General features: G+C 38.6%; 1 protein-coding gene across 1 annotated transcript; it reads left to right on the top strand.

Annotated features, from left to right (window-relative positions):
* Positions 1–8577: 8577 nt before the first annotated feature.
* LOC131885284 (uncharacterized) lies at positions 8578–18524 on the top strand. Its single transcript, XM_059233300.1, has 3 exons — positions 8578–8954; positions 16142–16496; positions 17392–18524. The coding sequence occupies exons 1-3, from the start codon at positions 8604–8606 to the stop codon at positions 17682–17684; spliced, it is 999 nt and encodes a 332-aa protein (XP_059089283.1). The 5' UTR covers positions 8578–8603; the 3' UTR covers positions 17685–18524.
* The last annotated feature ends 135 nt before the right edge of the window (positions 18525–18659 follow it).

Here is an 18659-nt window from a genome sequence, read left to right as displayed (position 1 = left end):
ATATTTTTATCAAACAAAACCCCATAAACCGCAACCCAAGCAGGACTTTCAAAGAATGGCATTGGCTGAAGTCAATTTCTGATAATAACAAGTAGGTTTCCTTGTGTATAAAAACTGGCGATCTCCGGGAGAGACTGAATTTTCCTTCTATGCTGTGATCTCAGTACCTATCCCGGACACCCGGACACCAGCCATCAAAACTTGAAGTGTCCTTACTGGCTTTTGATTACTTGAGGGGGGACAAGTCAAAGCAGTTGTTTTGACAACGCCTGTGATTGTTATAAAAGTTAAGCCTTAGATTACTGTTCCGATACTGAGAATCAGAGTATGTTACTAGAAAATATGTGTCCAGCTTATCAAATTGCTTAAAATACCTTAGTATGCCATAACAATATGAAGCATCTTTGAAGCTTATTTGCATCCTGGGCTTGTTTTTTGCATCTTTATTTGCATTTCTTTTGCATAATTTTGAGAACCTTACTCATGATTAACCAGACTTGTAATTTGAAGCTTTGTTCCGCATGGTTCAGAAAAAGTGACATATTTATTTTCTAGGGACAATGAAAAACTACATTATATCTCTAACCGGAGCATATTGTGGCCAACTTTCATACAAAATACTATTATAGTGTAATTTTGAAGCGTCTACTCGCTACATGTTGATGAAACTACATTTAAATAGGTATATAACCAAAGATGATCTGAAACATTGAAAAATGTCCGGAAACGAATCATTGCTAGATCTGCCTTTTGACAATTATTGGGACAAGAGTATGTGACCACTTTGCTCACCAGATCTCAATCCTTTGACTTTTTGATGTGGTCCTTGGTGGAGAGGTGCCAGCAAAAGGCCCAAGAACAACAAGGATAACCTCTTAGCCGCTATAGAGAGGGCTTAGGACCAGATTCCAAAGCATACCTCTTCCATTGTTTGTTGTGAGAAGGTTTCACTTTCTATTAAGTACAGAGCAATATTTCATTAAAAATGTATGTTACAGAACGTACGTCCATCCCTGTCCAAAAGTTTTCAAAAGCATTCGTGAACTTTTTTCCCAACCCACTTTTGAGATTGTCTGCAAGTTAATGTATAACTAGTTGGTCAATAATGAATAAGAATTGAAAACGCCAATGAATTTAACATGAGGGCTATTGGGAAGCGAAATGTTCTCTTTTTTGCAAAATCTGATAAGAAATAATATGCCGCCCTGCTAGGTATACTGAAGTATAATGTCTGGCAGTTTGTTTTATCTTTTTCATTTATTTGATATATGATCCCTCACCAGATGAGAGTTGGCAGATCTTGCTACCCCTTGAATGAAGGGCTGATGTTGAATTTTCGTCAAAAAACTGTCCAAGGCTGATTTCAAACTTCATTGATCCGGTAGCTTCTTTCAAGTCAGACTTGGACAAATTTTTAACAAGGATTCCAGATTAGCCCCATATTCAAGGACTAGGATTCCAGATCAGCACTATATTCAAGGACTAGGATTCTAGATCAACCCTATATTCAAGGACTAGGATTCCAGATCAACCTGATATAATAAGACTTCTTGAGTTTAACAACGGAATGAGAGTCTTGAAATCACGCAACCTTTAACAATTTCATCACGCAACCTTCGAGATTTCCATTGTTGGATAATAAGAAAGACTAAATTCAATATAGCTTATAGGTCGGTCTGCCAATTCAAATTGATTGGTAGACCAAATATCATAGAAAATTTAAAATCTAAAATTGCATTCCTTATAACTGTTACAAATTAAAAAAGCCCGTGAAAAGCCAAACCAAAAAAAATTGCTACAGGTCAATTAGGTCCTTTAAGTAGCAGCCGACTGATGAGTCATTGCCATTTTTGGGGAGGTCACTGGCCTACTTTTCAATACAGCGAAGGCAACAACAAACCAAAATATAATTGATGACATTAGTCAAAAAATTCCCACGGTCTCGAAAGAACTTTTGTAAAAAAATAGTAAACTGAAATTTAACAAAATAGGCCCAAAACAGCTTTTTAGTCTTTGAAGTAATTTTTATGCATGTTAGTGAGTGAAAATGTGGCAGTTTATAAAAAAGTTCAATGTTAGATGAAAAGCTTCTTTCAAGGATGAAAGATTTGGAACTGTAATTTAATCCATTAGCAAAGAGCTATTAAGCCTCAAAAGTTCAAGTGCTTCCCAAAAATTGGTCATGAGTCTCAAGTTTGAGGTACAAGAAGCTAGATTGCCAATTTCAAACCTCTGGACATTAAACAGACTAAAACGGGCCTAAAAAGGTAGCTAATTTGGAAATTGCTTGTTTACAATATATGAAAACGGCAAAAATCTGGAAAAAAAGGGAATAGAACCCAAAAAGTCGAATAGACCCTAAAATGTCGGAAAAAGTGTTAAAAACCTAATGGACTTTCTTTACAGACTTGACGTCTTCGACCAACGGGGTATTTTTCCCAAAGTGTTTGAAATTTCTTGAAGTTCAAGATCGGCATTACTCGTAGATTGTAATCGGTGGTCAAAAATTGGTCGTCAATCGTATTTTTAACTTATTATTGTGTGAATAGACACAGGTGAAAACATCATTCCTTCGTATTGTTGATAGAACAAGGATACGGAATTTCTGCACTTTCGAAGAAGGCTAATTCGACCACACTGCAAACTAAAAGAAAAGTTTCAGCAAATGTGTGTTTCGTAAATGTTTTAGATAAACTTACTGTTAGTGTTTTCTTTATTTCAGGATCTTTTAAAACAGCACACAAGACTTTCGCAACTTCAGTAGTCAGTTCTCCCTAACTTGAAGATCTCGTATGCACAGGTTTCCGTGATCATTCATGTGGAGAGCTTCACAACAATTTGGCTTATCGCAGACTCTCAGGCTTAAACTAGCAGAAATTTATCACACACATTATGGGATACCTTTCACGAATTTAGGCATTTATATCAATACTCTTATCCGTTTTATGTTGGTTATGTTGGCAAGATAACTGATGGGATCACTCAGCCTTTTCAATTGCCTTTTAATGTTAATGTTTTATCATGCCAGTTTCAATGTTGTTTTTTGACAATAAACAGCTATAAAAATCGATAAAAAACTATATTTTGGGTAATTTATTGCTGATAATCAATTGCAGTCGTGTCAAGCCTCATGCAAAAAAAATTGAAACGAGTCCTGTAAGTAACATTTCATGATGTTTAACACGTCAAATTCACTTTTCCTTTCAATATAAAAAAATGAAATCTGAAAATGTTGAAATGTCGAGTTTAAGTTTACAATCATGATGTGTGGCATGGAAAAAAACAGTATATTCTTAAATCTACAAAAACAAAGGTCTTTATCAAAGAATTAAACAGAAAGTGCCAAAAAGTCATGAATCAGATCAACTTATCTTTACTGTCGAAAAGTCCCTTTATTTCCTTAATTGTCAGGATAACGGAATGAGAAACTTAATGTGGGAATCATGTTTACGTTACATTTTATTTCTAAATGTTTTCTGTTGACATAAATCAAAATTAGATATATTTCTTCTGATCACTGTTGGTATTCAGAACCCTTATTTGTTTGTTCTTGGTGCATTGGAATCTGTTACTTAATATGCTTCCATCTCAAAATCGGTCACAAATAAACTTTCCAGGAATGACCAACTTCATTCACAGATTCCTTGACCATGACAACTCAGAGGCAATTTTAGCGTGTTATTTAAAGACTTTTGACTTTAATAACCTTTGAGTTGTGGTATCGCAAGCCTTTTTTACAAATATAGCCTCAATGGTCAAATCACACGTTAATGTGACCTTTAAATATATTAGATCTTGGAAAACCAAAATGTGGCTTCTTGGATGTTCCTAATGTCATATGATGTAGTCGTACTCTACTTAACTGAAGAGCTAGATTTACGCAGACTTCTTAAGGTCATAGGATGGTTTTTTCTGATCAGTCTGTTATTTCAGCAATATAAGATGTCAGTATTCAAACAACGATGTATATTGGTTAAGTTGATTTGAATGTTAAAGGCTCCACAGAAAGCATCACATGTCACGAATTGTTTGTGAAACTATCGATATAAAGTCTGGAATTCATTCCTTTAAAGATTGAGCTGTTTTGAGCAAACCAAAACCAACAAGTCGAAAAACAAGGGATCAATTATTATTTTGAGCTTCATATAAGTTTTCAAAACCCTTGTGATTTGATCTAATTTTCACATCTTCCTACACATAATTCTCATGGTATCATCAAATCTGAACACAAGACAAGCATCATTTCATGACGAATCATTCAAAAAAATTCTAAGAACTATGAACTGAGCAAAAGCTAGAATGTTTGGGCCATCAATAGTTTTTAGAGGATTTGGTCTTCGAAAAGATAATTTTGTTCTTATTTCCGCCGCCACATACAAAGTTGGAGGTGGCTTGAGTTGACCTTGAATTTGGTGTCATTTGTCACTCTTAATATTCATCTCAAAGAGAATAACGACATTTATGCATATCGAACGATTAATATAGTAGGTTGCCGTTCCTTGTGAAGCATTTCCGATCTGCTGTCTCTCTTTTGCCTCTTCAGATCCAATTAAGTCAGACTTGGACAAGTTTTTGATTAAAATTCCCGATCAACCCTTTATTCAAGGGTTTGCCAGATCAGTCAATTCTAAGTCATTGGTCCATCAAATAATATATATAGATAAAAGTTAAGTAAAATGAATAAATTTCTCGTCTTGAACTGCTGGGATTCCAATCCCAGTAGGGTTAAGGAAGTCCGCAAAATATTACTCTAGTGCCCGGTGGTTCTTTTGACTCAAGTCCTATCCTCCCTCCCTTCGTCATCCGCCCAGATACTGTTTCTATGGCACGCCTTTATCCCACCGCAGGTTTTTGATGGCTTTGCTCCTATTCCTGCATCACACCACATGCCCCACTCCAAGTTGTCATTATTAAAGATTAGGAACCTCCCTATCTTGAGTTGCTGATCAAATGAATAACGCTGTTGTTCTACTCCCACATCTCGCTTAGACTATAAGAGTGAGAATATGGATAAATAGGGGTTTCTTCACACAAAAGTAATTTATTCTAACCCAAAATGCTTTCTATACATTTAACAATATGCCTTACTTCGCAAAAATTCAAACAAAAGTGCTTTTTTACCAAATGTTCTAATTTCTCATTTTCCCATTTACAGTACAAGTGAAGTGGTAACTGTGAAATATCTAATTTCATTTATTTACCTTCCAAGCTCTTCGTTTCTCGCTAATACCATTGATCAAGCCGCATACTTGTGGTCTTACTCTTTATTTTATCAAATGAAGGATTAACGGTTTTCTCCCATTTTTGGGACGTGAATAAATGTTTCTGGTTCAATGTCAAAGCTAAAGATCGTCCATGGTTTGTAATTGGCACAAAATTAAACTGACAAAGTAAGTTGTTGCACTGACAATTACTACTGGATCACTGAACTCAACAGGTGTGAATATACGACTTTTTCTGACTTCGAAGTGTCATAGCATTAATGCATCCGATCCCAAGAAAGAGATTTAATTAAGACCATGCATATTCCTATTGTGACCAGGGCATTCATTAATTGAAAAAAGCCCAAAGAGCATTGGACCATGGAGTTTTGGAACACAGATCGTAATTTACGTGTTCCTCCTTGACTTGTCCCCCAAAGGGACTTCGAACCCCTCAGGACATGAAGGTGAACCCAGAGTCCTGTAAAGTGGTTATTGTACAGCAAATGCAATTTAACCTTTGCATGCAATATCAACCGCCATGGAACAAAGCATGGAACAATCACAGCTACTAAGCTTGGAGTAAATCATAATTTCCATTTGCTTTCGTCACGACTTTTAAAGTGGGAACATGGAGGAAAATGAAAAATGTTCTCTTCGGAGAAACATGGACTACAAGGGTAGAGAGAGTTTTCGATTTTTGTACCATTTTGCAAAAATCAACTTTTTACGTGATCTTCACCTCTTTTGAAAGGGAACACAGAGTAGGAAAAATGTTTGAGCAAATTCAATGATATCATCAATGTTCACTGTGCTCTATTACTTTACCTAGGATCCAAAATTCATTATCAGAGAATGTATCATGAGTTCAGGATAAAAACCCAAAATTTTATTTTATAAAATTAGATCCCCCAACTAGCGATTATGCCAAGCTTGAAATTGGCCGCCTCAACCAAGAGCCACTTATCATGGTTTCGGATCCTTTCGATGATGGACCGAAGGATAAAGCTTTGACAGCGCTTTTGGACTTGATATCAAGGTCCCACTTGAATCAGCGATGAGATTCATGTTCAGACATGGTAAAGGATGCTCGTACTGTTGATCGACGAGACAGTTTGGAAGAACCTTTCCAGACTCGTTCACGCATGTGAACTTTCTTGTGTGCATACATGCTAACACGGTTGTATCCACCGGGTTGTCCTGGAGTTTCGTGACGCCTGAGCGTCTTCCTTGTCCAAACATTCAAAGACATACCATGATTGGTAATTGGTTTCTTATGATGATCGAACGTATTGACATCACTTTAAAAAAGATAATCATCAAAATCTTCATTGGTGAATAGTAATACAAACAACGCAACCTCCAACTTTACGCTGCCTTGTCCCCAATGAAATAATTGAGGCTTACCCTATACATTCTAAACGAAACTTTAATACAAACACTACACGATTTACAAATAATAAATGTCATATACCCCAGCCTTTTTCTTCTCACTGGCCTTGCGATACACTCAATCATTGAGCATGCTTTTGAGAGTTTGTGTCAGCAAGACGAGGTAGCAGAAGGCTGCACGTCACTTTGATCGTACTAATAGGTACTATTTTGCTGTTTATTGTAATTGAATTAACAAGAATAAGTTTTGTGACAGGAATGCGAAAGAGTTGAGCTTACTTTGTACATGGAAAAAAATACAGACTTCGATAAATACATAGAACTCCGACCTGTGCACACCAATACAGAGTACTCAGACAAAAAGCATTGTGAGCCAATAATTTTTAGGGGATGCCTTTACACTCTTATCCCTCCCTACAAACAGAAAGACCCAATGTTGGCATCTGATGGAGGACTTTGACACTGTCGATATAGAAAATGATGCCATGACAGGTTTTGCTGGCTCTACTACAAGGCTCGCTCACAACAAAAACGTCAAAATAATGACAAATCAAGCTTTTCGAGCTGAAACTTTGGTTGCGCCCTGTATGATTGTAATCGATTACGTCTGACTTGTTGCTTGGCCTTTAAACCTTGACACGCTCACACCATATCTTAAAAAACAATCCAGGAAAGACACAAGGCAAGGGTTCATGATTTTGTCCTCGTGTTGTTTTGGACATTCTCGTGTCTAAAGTCGAAGGGCAATTCAAAAAGTCATGATGACAAAGTAGAGCACCAAGTTCTACTAGTTTCATGCGTCCTGGTCAAAGGCAATCATTGTTGAAAGTTCTAACTACATAGGCAGCAGACATGTATGTTTGAATGTATGTATGTAGGCATTAACTATAAGTGCCTTATCTTACCTGCTGAGAGCACCAAGAAGGTCGGCCTTATGGCTCTTGAGATGTTTACTTAACCGTCCGAGCATTTAGATGGTCTTAGTGCCCTTGGTCCATGTCATAAAACGAGCTCTTGTTTCGCCGTTTACGTTCACGTGAAAAAACCCAGATGAGAGGCTATTTGCATACGAGGTGTGATATCATCCATCCATTTCACCTTCTTATCCCATTCGGTTCACTTCTCCGAAGACTGTTCGCTTGGCTCAACAAGTTGGACGAGGAATTTTACAATACAATGGATACTGGAAAGGCTCCTTTGGATCCTCTGGTTCCTTCTTTTGTACTAGATATTATAGCATCGCTTGTCTCAAACGTTCTTGATCTTCGAGGCCGTTGTAATGCATTAATGAAAATGTAGCATCACCTTAAGGCATTTTTAACGCAACCCACGAAGGAAAAGTTTGAAGTTCAAGAAACCTTTCGAAAGTGCACTGAGGCAAGTTTTGAGGCAAACATTAATCTTGGACCTGACTTGTGATCTACCAAACAAACATCAAATGCAAAGTAAATGGGGCCATTATGTACAAGTGGTCTAGAAATTTGATGGGCGGAACTTCAAACCCCACAAATGATGACGTCTTTCAAAAGTCTATCCATGGATCTCAAGCGTGTAGGGACTTCAAATATCGAAACATCGGTGATCAATTGCTGTTTGATCGTGTTGGGTTGGAATGACAGTGCCAATAGTGGGCGAATAGTGCTAGTGAACATATGGTTTGTGGTGAGTCTCTTTAAGTGTATCCAGTGTATCCATTTCCCAAGATCCATTTTCAGCTTTTTAACCTCAAACTCGAGCGATAACAAAATGGAGAGCACCGGAGATGACATTGGGGAGATTCAGGATCACAGGAAGCATGCCATGAATATTGATGCCCAAAATCATGTCCCCCAGTTCAAAAATCCACACGAGCTCTGTTCTTAAACAGAAGTACATTTCCCACTAGAGAAAGGTCGCCTCAGGCTTCGAGCTAGCTTGAACGGCATTTCGAGGCGCAGCGTGCGGTTAAATGGACGTACCGTGAATTCGCCCCACGATCGTGAATGCGAGGGTCTTAAAACTCGATGGTGGATGGTTCATGGTTTCACTTCCCTCCATGTGACAGACTCGTTTCAGGGTTCAGGAGGGGTGAGACGAATTAATATGCACCGGTATGACTCGACACATATCATCTTCAGTAACCTGATACACAGCCTGTTCATTCTGCAAATACTGCAAATCTCCGGAGACGCACAACCCACTCACGGAAGCATTTACAACCACCTGGAAGTGCCTGGTCATCAATCCAGCAATGACCCGCCAAGGCCGATGCAAATTGAGGATCTCCTTCAAAGTAATAACAATTTGTGGCCTGAGCGATCCACAGCCACCACAAGTGAAGATGAGGAACTCGAGGATTCGGCTGCGAACACCTGGAAAATTGTGAGTGATCCAGACAAACTGTCATTTTTTTTTCTTAGTCATCGAATCAAGTGCCCTTCCCAATTACTTTTCCTCCTCCCGACTCTCCTTGTTTACAACTCGTTAATCCCCCCAGTCTGAATTCCTATCTGCCTTCACAATGAGTTGAGAAGAGAGCTCGGAAAAGTTAGAATCTGTTTCAATGATACTTAAGAAGAGGTCAAGGAAGCGTTAGGATGATATTGGTCGTAAAATGAGAGACAATGCCAATCAATAAAAATGAAGGCTCCCCTCCCCCCGCTCTATCCTACCAAGTCTTCCGAACCACGGAAAGCTTCGCGATTGCATGGAACAGTGAGCTTCGGGGGTATTTTGTCAAAAATAAACACCAGCCACTGCTGCTTTGTGGCGAGGATAGATAAAGGGCAACAAAGGCCAAATTGATCTTCTCACCAAGGCGTCCACGTAAGTCAGAGCTCAAAGGACGTTCGTTGACTCAGAGACTTGCTCACTCAACAACCATAGAATTGATCCGCATTGCTAGGTGCTAATTGAGACTCGCCGAGGGGTTTTATTTTCCATTAAGATCATTTCTTGGATGGAGTCCTCGACAGTATCAAAAGGAAGAAAAATAGTGTGTCTTTATCTTTTAGGGAAGGGGTGTGCCATTTCTTGTCAAGAGAGTCGTTGTTAATAAATGGTCGTACATTCCCTTCCCTGGTTACTTGTACCGCAATTATGTCCAAAAATCATCTTTTTCTTAATCTCTCTCATGTGACACATAGTTATTCGTGTCTTTTTCGGGACAAGGTTCGATGGACGGAAATCATTGGTGAATCGTCAGACTTGTGATGTTATTGTCTTTGACACTACCATAACGTAATTGCACTTACATTTCCAACTAACATATGAGCTCAGATACATTCAGTTTTCTTTATTGGGACAGACCTGACATAGGACAATTAGTACATGATGTATTTTGTTACCTACATCGCTGGCTTCTTACCAAATACAGAAAAAAAACTTCAGATTGGATTGGTTTCTTACGAGGGTTATTTGAGCCTTGAATAAAGTTTCGAACGGGCGTAGGGAATCTCAAATCAGGCTTTGCTTTAAAAAACGCCATTAGTCATGCGGCTTCTCAAATCGTAACTGAAACTTTGTCTTCATTGTTTGTAATATATTCCTGGAAAGAAAGAGCGCTCATATTGAGAGAGACTAGAAAGGTTAAAATTGAACTACATTCGAAGCAGGTACGGAAGGTTTCTATTACTGAGATATTTTAAAAGCATTCATGAGCTTTATCCCAACCAAGGTTTTATGGTCAATTGTAGCGACCGCAGAGGCTTAACGTACGTTTTGAGACCATTTTCAATCCCTCGAGAATCCAAGTGAGTCAAAACACTGAAGTCCTTCTCTCTTCTTTCTCAAGCTCTTTCATTGTTCAACTTTCTTCACCCTAAAGTTCGCAGGGAATACGTAAGCATTGATCCATTGGCAAGTTTAAAGTCAACCTCGGACAAGTTTTTGACCCAAATCCTCGATCAAACCTATATTCAAGGCTAGCCAGATCCACACATTCTAATTCATTGGTGGATCAAAAATTATAAGAACATGATGCTAAAAAAGAACTTTATAGTCCAATAATAACCTGAACCACTATGGGTTAATTTACATTCCCAGTAGCGGTAACGGCTGTCCGCAAATAGAACAAGAAAAAAAAAATGTTTCATTTTCTCGGGTTTGTTTTTCCACGGTCTTTTGTAATCGCCACAAATAATGTAATCCCCAGTACTGCTTTTTTTTCGCTTTTCGATTTGGCTTATTGTTTAGTATTAAGGTTTTATGCGCCAATTTTCCAGGTGTGATGAGCTAATCAAGTCATTTTATGCATCAACATTTTTTGGCTTTTTTTATTGCCTTAAGCGAGTTTTCATTTGTGTTTATTGCTGATTACCAGTGTAGAAGGGATGGGCCTCCCCCGGCCAACGGCGCAGGTCATGAAATGGGAAAAATAAAAAATCCTTGACAAATAACTCGCTAGCAAATAATCCAATGCTCTTACACAAGGTCTGTGATATACCACCGTGTTGCACTTCATATATGTATTAGAAATTGGAATAAAGAACCGCAATCTTCAATTACAGTTTTCCAAATACAATTTATGTATAATAATAACATTTTCATCTTTTGTGTATATAAAGTTGTGATGGATCTATTACATAGTTCTAATATTCAATACTAGTTCCTAACAGCTTGCACATTTCCAATATTTCCATTTCTTTTTTGACGAAAAGAAAAAACGAGGTTAAAGAGGTAATTTTAGAAAATCAGGATTAACACTTTTTTTTTTAAATGCCACAACTACATAGATCGCGCTTGCCCAGACTCCAATAAAAATAATGATATTGGCTTGTCAAACATGGTTATTGATAAGTTTCATGAAAAGGCCATCCAGTTTTGGATTTGACATTGTTTTGCCTTTTTTCTTTTTAACTGGATGCCTTTGCCGACAACCAAAGTATCCCATACGATCAAATCAACCTCTCGGAAGAGAAGGGCAAGCCTGCCAGAGTCGGCTGGTTTCTGTCGAAACAGATTTTGAGTTCAGATTGGCTCCAACCATTCATTTTCCCTCTAATCCCTGGAATGTACTTTTCCCCTGAAAGCTACCGGGAAAAGCCATGTATGTATTGAACAGTTTCCAGAAACCTGACTGAATTCAGTTCTAAGAAGATCGCTCGTGAACAGAGTCATGCCAAGTGTGCAATTAGACTCAATAATGATATTTCTCATGGTAGTCGCCTTAGATCCAACTCCCAAACTCTCAGAGAAGCTGGCTGTCATGTCATGATAAGAAAACGATCCATTGGAAGCTCGAAACTGAGCCGCACAAAGAAAACTTAGTTACACCTTAGCTCACACCAATTCCAGTTCATGTTAACAAGAAAACTTTTCTTGTACTTCTAACTTTTTATTACCATGGATTTGGGGTTTTCACAAGTGAAGTGTATGGCCAACTAGCCAGACGATTTAAAACGGGGGCCAAACTTTTCTCCGGCCAATTCAAATCACCTCAATACGAAGGAAACGGGACCATAAAAAGAACGCGATCAGCGCCCTGGACTACTTTATAGAAAATCGTAAATATAATAAGAAGTCCATACAAACGAACTGATCCCTAGATTGGCCCCGTGCTCATTATCTTATTCATGGGATACAGGAGGATAAGTACTATGTACTGAATGTACTTTTAGCATGGTTTAAAACCATTGTGTCTCGACCTTCCTTGGAAAACAACACAAATCTGGCATATGCGTAGAAAAGTTCTAGATCCAGCTTGCCAAAAACATGTTTCTCTTAAATAAAATAATTTGTTTTGACAAGCAAGACGGATTGAATATTTGTTGCCAATTTGATTTGACAAAGGATGGTCAGAGACTTCAACTGAATCCACTTGCCAATTCATTAGAAAATGGCGCAAATGAAAACTGAACAGAAAAGGAATAGTCACCCTTTTCGTCACGAATTTTAGAGTTGATAATTTCTCTCAGCGTGGCAGATATTGCATTTCTTGGTAGGAGAACAAAGAATCGATTGACGTCCTGTCTTAAAACCGTGGGACGATTTAAAAAATGGCATTGGATTTGTGACAAGAATTGTCCGTATTCCACTTAAAAATTGAGATGTTTCTTGAGATCCTTCAAAATATCGAGGATATCCCATGTGCTCTTCAATAATGTTACTCTTCTCAATCAAAATCCTTGGAGACTTTTTAGGACACCACTTGGCTGGCTTTCCGGTGAAGGCACACAAACTTTGCTAAGTTGGTCAAAAAATTCCAACTTTTTTGTCGCCATTAAACTTTTCAATCAATTTGGATCCCTCTACAGCGTTCCTCCTTCAGAAATTAGTTCCGTTTTGCGGAAAGTCCAATCGAGCCCACCATTCCAGCAGGTGATAACTTCCCCCAGGTTTTATCAACAACGTCGTCAAGATTGCTTTGGCGAATAGTAATCGCGCATAGCACATCAGAAATATCCAACATCAAACCATTCTTTCTCATCCCATGGAATCCAATCCCAAGTTGGGCCCCTTTATTTGATTTAAAGGATTTAAGGACGCCAAAGCCGAACATGAATGGCTCGTTCCTTCAGTTCCCATTCATGAGATTGCCCCGCTCTGGCCGTGTCACAAAAGTTTGGAGTTTTATTTTTGAGGGACTCTGGCCCAAGAAGATTATTCTTGCCTCGTGCTTCTTGGAATGTTTTGGGGCCACTTCTCGTGGCTCTAACTTGATTACGAAGGCCTGCAGAGGAAAGAGACTCTCTGAGGTGTGAGTTGGGCTTGGATATTGGAGAATCGTTTGAGGATGTTGGAGGACGTTGACAACGTCTCAGAGGTTATATTTGGAAGGCATTTACGTGTAGGTTCTTGAATTGTGATAATCTGTGAATGACAACATATCTGGGAAGGCATGATGGATGGACAAATTATCGTAATAGTCAAACACACACGTGAGACTAAAGCCAAAAAGGTTAGTTACTTGGAGACCATGAGACACGCTATGCAGATCAAAACATGCTAACAGGTCTCTGTCACGTTTGTTTTTATATTTGCTCTATTATATAGAGGAACGTCAAGTCGAGGATAGAGCCAAATTGACGTAAGTATGTGATACTAGCTTTATTTCTGGCAAACTGGATACTTTTTTTACACTACTTTTTTTTGTTTATGTGCCATCCAAGGTCATGCGAGTGTCATGAATTGTTATTCATCAAGAAGTTGGTCATGTTTTATCATATTTTGTCATTGGTGGATGGTGGTGATGGAGCATTTGGTTTTGTTTATCAGTCAACAAACACAGCCAATGTATCAATACACTTATTGCATATTGGCAAAATCTGTTATTTTCACATCGAGTAGAGATAGGAACAATTTGACGGTTCAGATGTGCGAAAGAGCTGAACTGAGGCATTGGGAAGAAATCGGCTAGCGCAACCCTTTTGAATTTCTACTCGTCATACGAACCACATTTTTTGTCGGAGTCTAATGATGATGATTCTCCTGCACAATAGCAGCTAAGGACCCTGCCTTAAGTTGTGAGAAACGAGGTTTCCCTGAAACCCTTTCCAAATGTGGATCAGTTAATATTGAAGCAATGACAATTGTATTAAAAATGCAATTGTGATAATATTAATTGCTATAAATACATTGGTCATGACTGAAAAAAATGAAATTTCCTCAAAAAAATCGAAAAATCTAAAAATAACCTCACACTTTATAGAAAACAATATTGTGAACATTTTTTACTTCAAATGCGACCCCTTGATGTAACAAAAGCCATACAGACAACTAAAACATTCAAATCAAATTAAGCATATGTCTTTGGTTTGTTTTTCTCTAGCTTTTCTAATCGCTACAGGGAATGCAATGGTTTGCATTATTCAAATGAACCGTTATAATTCGTCTATTTATTACCTTTCAATCTTTATATGAGATTTGGTCTACCAACGAATTTGAGTTGGCAGACCAAGCTAGTCCTTGAATGCAGGGTTGATCTGGAATGCTATCTAAAAATTTGTCCAAGTCTGACTTGAAAGATGCAACCGTATCAACAAGGCCTACGTATTCCCTACGAATATCAGAGGAAAGCAAATTAAACAATGAAGGAGCCCGAGGAAGAAGAGATGTGGACTTCATTGTTCGAACTAGCCTGGATTCTCGAGGGCTTGAAGGTGCCTTCAAAACGCACATTGAGCCTCTAGGCCCACTAGAATTGACCCTAAATCCTGGATTGGGACAAAGCTCATGGATACTTTTGAAGACGTACAGTACCAGATACCATCCGGACCTTCTCTGAAAACTCTGCAGTCGTATTCCAGTCCCATAATATCAAATATATGTTCATTGAAACATGTATTGTTTGTGCACCAATCTTATGTCCAATGTCAATTTCTTTCTATTCAATCTGGTCCAGCCAGTTGCAAATAATTTGAATTTTCAATCACATTTTTTCCAAAATAAAGTCAACTGTTTATAGAATTTACACTTAGTTTGAATTTTAACCTGAATTTTAGTTCGAATTCGGACCTATGTAGGCTTCATTTTCACCAACAAAGTAGAATTTAGGCATCATTATGCCTTATGCCATTATGCCCTTATGCCTCATTAAAAAGGCACTTTTTATAAAGATATGCTTCAGATAACGGCGATATTTTTCCTAGAGCTCTAATAATGCTCAAAAATGCTGCTATAGAGGTACAAATGTACAGAGCCAAAACAACAAAGCAGTTCATACTTTTCTTCACATTTTTCAGGGTTGAGAGTTCATGCCATTTATTTTACATTTTCTTCCCAAATATGTGTGAACAGAGAGTATTTCCTGCACATACTACTGATTACGAATTGTCGTCACCCTCGCCAGGTACTAATTAGGCGAATATATAAAGGTGCTGATCCATTCTTGAATGAATGAAGGACTTTGACGCAGGCAGACTTTGTTAAACGAAAGAGAGTCAGGTCACGCAATCATCTGTCTTTCCTTTATTATTCTTTCTGCAGACAATGCCAAAGCGTGTTTGTTACCACCTTTGTTTGCCCAATATGAGTAAACACCCGCACTGAAACCCCAAACTCATGTCTCGCTCAAATGATCTTCATTGAGTCAATAATAGAACCCATGGAAAGAAAACCTCAAAAGGGCCTCGAATCAGAGGCTCCTTTTGTTAACCCGAGTTGCTGAGACAGTGGGGTTCACTGATAGAGCAAAATATTCACAAGAATAGGTCTCAAGGTCTGATAGAAACCCAAAAATGACCGGTTTTGCTCAGTTCTTATTCGGCATTTTTCTTTATCTAAGATCGAAATCTTAGGGGGCACAAAGTGAAAGTGATTTCCCAAAGTTTTAAGTTTGAAGGGGTTTTCCCCGCTTCATTTATAATTGGCTAAAGACGGATTAGTTAGCTTTGGTCTGGTTGAAGAAAACTTTTCCTCCAGGAGAACCTGTCGAATTTGGGCGAAGAGGGATCATACAAATCTCACCTAAATTATGCATTCTCGAGTCCCTGGAGAGCCATCGAGATTGCAGTTAAAAGCTCAGCCACTCTTAGGTTGCTCCTCTAAAAAAGCCTGCGTATACAACTTGATCCAGTCATAGATAATGAATATCCTGGCAACGAATGAATAACGTAAATATGGTATTGCAGTTGTTAAAGTCCCTGAGGCCCATCGAGTCCCAAGTCTACCGGCAAACATCGCCAATGTCAGCCTCAGAAGATCGAATGGATTCCTCCTCTCCCTCCTCCTCCTCCTCATCATCATACCCCACGTCATCCTGGGTCAATGACAATGAGGATCTCATGGCCAAGACTACTTGGAGGCCAAGAGGAACGATTAGGCCTAGTGAAGATTTTCGAACTCAACTCCGACGTCGAAATTTGGCGTTGTCCCGGCAATTTTCCAATGAGGCTCAACGAATGGAGAAACGACGGTCTTGGTGGAGATCCAGAAAGAGGGATTTCTTCAAAAATCGACGATACGGAAAGAAACGCAATCAAGAAGGTCAGTTGAATGCAAATTTGGATAAGGAGCCCGAATATTTCCCATTGATGTTACGAAATTGGCACCAAATATTGTATGTACGCGTATATTTGAAAAAGTCTAGATAATTATTTTGTAAATTTGAGACAATTTGGGACGATGGTGGAAAATTGTAAAACACCAGGTTGACTGTGGCTTTGCTCTGCGGTGGGAGGTTTTTTTTGACTAAATTTTGAATATTGATTTATTCATAGCAATTATCCTTTGTTTCTACATTGATTCACATGAACACAGAAAGGAAGAGAAAAATGAAGCTTATTGTAAAGATCCTGCAGACTTGCGATTCTAGTCAACTTTAGGACTTTAAGAGTCGTCCGACTCTATTAAAATGTTTGACCTGAAAGCTGACCCTATAATCTAATTGCCTTTGAAGAACAATAATAACAATTGTATAAAAGACTTTTTTAATTCTTGTAGCCCACAGACATATCAATTGCATTAAGTGTCTAAAAATAAGGCTTATTTCAAATTTTAAGGTCTTTCAGGCAGCCCAGCCATAAAAGGAGGAGCTTCAAACTGCGACAAATACTCGAATTGACACGTTACAAACAAAAATTGAATGAATTACTCATCGTGTTATTCTGAGCACTACATTTCCCTAAGGTTTTAAACGATACTACGAAATCGACTCAAAAATTCAATTTGAAAAAGTCATCTAAATCTGTCTTTTCTTTGGTGTAGGTCGACTCATAAAGATCACAAAGGATCACAAAACATTTTCCTCAACATAAAGACCATATTAAAGAAACGCATCAAACTTGTTTACGACCATCGATCTAAAAATGCCTGATTTTGCAGAATTCAGTTAATCGTTTATGATGACCACCTGAATGATGACCCGCCTTTTCCGTTCCAGGTCGGTTAGTTTTTGACACGTTGATTCCCGTTGGCGATGAACCGACTGCCGTTGAGACGGCCGAGCAACTTTCGGCCGCAGCTCAAGCGGCCAAAAAGGCAGAGATCGAAAAATTGCGCAAAGCCATTTCAATGTGGGAGACCAAACTGCTCCGCTTTGCCGAGAAGTTCGCCGACAACCCGGACGTTCTCAATGAGAATCCCACTTGGACACGTTTGGTCAAGGTCCGGAACTCGCTCCGTGGTCTCTTGGTCAAGCTCCAGTTTCACTCGCTTGATCAAACGAGAATGTAATGACATCAAAACACATTTATAGAAGACAGAGGGAAATGATGACCATGGTATGGTGTCTTTGAGCTTACTCACAAACTCAACTAAGCAATATTCTAATGCACTCTAATGAGCTTCAGTGCCCCTGATTTGACGTTGACACCTTCTTAGCCTTTCGTTTGTTCTCTGAGATACTTCCACATGAAAATAGTCCCGATTATAATTGCCGGCCTCTATGGTCGATTTTCACAATCTGACAGAGCCGAATTTCCTCGTTCTATTGTAGGTCGGAACAATTATTAGTCCCGTATGCTACCCATGGCAACAATAACGTTACAGATATATAACCGTTCCAGTCAGCAGAGCGTCTTGATTGTCTCCTTCTTTGCTTGGAGCCAGCATTTCCAGCTTTTCTTTTCCTTTCCCCTCACATACTCTTAACATCGTTTCAAAATAAAACCAACAACCGGCAGCTATGACGAAAAGATTTTTCAGGTGCATGTGTGACGATTTCTAATTCAATATTCCATTTAACACGTAGGTCTAAGTGTTCAGTTGAGACTTGATTCATTCTTCTCTTATTGTCGATCGACCCAAATCCCAACCCAGCCAACCACCATCCACAGGTTTGTTCAATGTTGAAACAGATTCCTTTAGGGGAAAACTTGGCTTATTTTCCATTTGCATTGGCAATATATACAAGACCCTCCCTCCCCTCTAGAATGTGAACTTGAATAGGGCTCTTGATACCAATTTGATCACTTGCATTTTAGTAACACAACCATGTCTGTCTCGCATTAACATATGAAAAAGGTGATGACTGCAGATTGTTATTGGGGAATAAAGATAACCAGTTGAACTCGTTTTGATTTGATTTCTTCCATGCAGAACAGTTTATCAAAACGAAATTAAGTAGCCCGTGTAGTTAACTAAGGCAAGGCTGAGAGGACAAAAATGGTCCTTAAAAAGCGATTCACAAGAAGGCAACGTTGAAAGAAT

This window comes from Tigriopus californicus, chromosome 8 (assembly GCF_007210705.1).
Source record: "Tigriopus californicus strain San Diego chromosome 8, Tcal_SD_v2.1, whole genome shotgun sequence".
Taxonomy (NCBI): Eukaryota; Metazoa; Arthropoda; class Copepoda; order Harpacticoida; family Harpacticidae; genus Tigriopus; species Tigriopus californicus.
This window is presented reverse-complemented; position numbering and strand designations above follow the sequence as displayed.

Excerpts from the sequence above, each read along its gene's own strand:
- LOC131885284 (XM_059233300.1), top strand. The coding sequence starts at position 8,604 with ATGGTTCATGGTTTCACTTCCCTCCATGTGACAGACTCGTTTCAGGGT. Across the intron at positions 8,955-16,141 it reads CTGCGAACACCTGGAAAATT|TTGTTAAAGTCCCTGAGGCC; the intron begins GTGAGTGATCCA and ends ATGGTATTGCAG. Across the intron at positions 16,497-17,391 it reads AAAGAAACGCAATCAAGAAG|GTCGGTTAGTTTTTGACACG; the intron begins GTCAGTTGAATG and ends TTTCCGTTCCAG.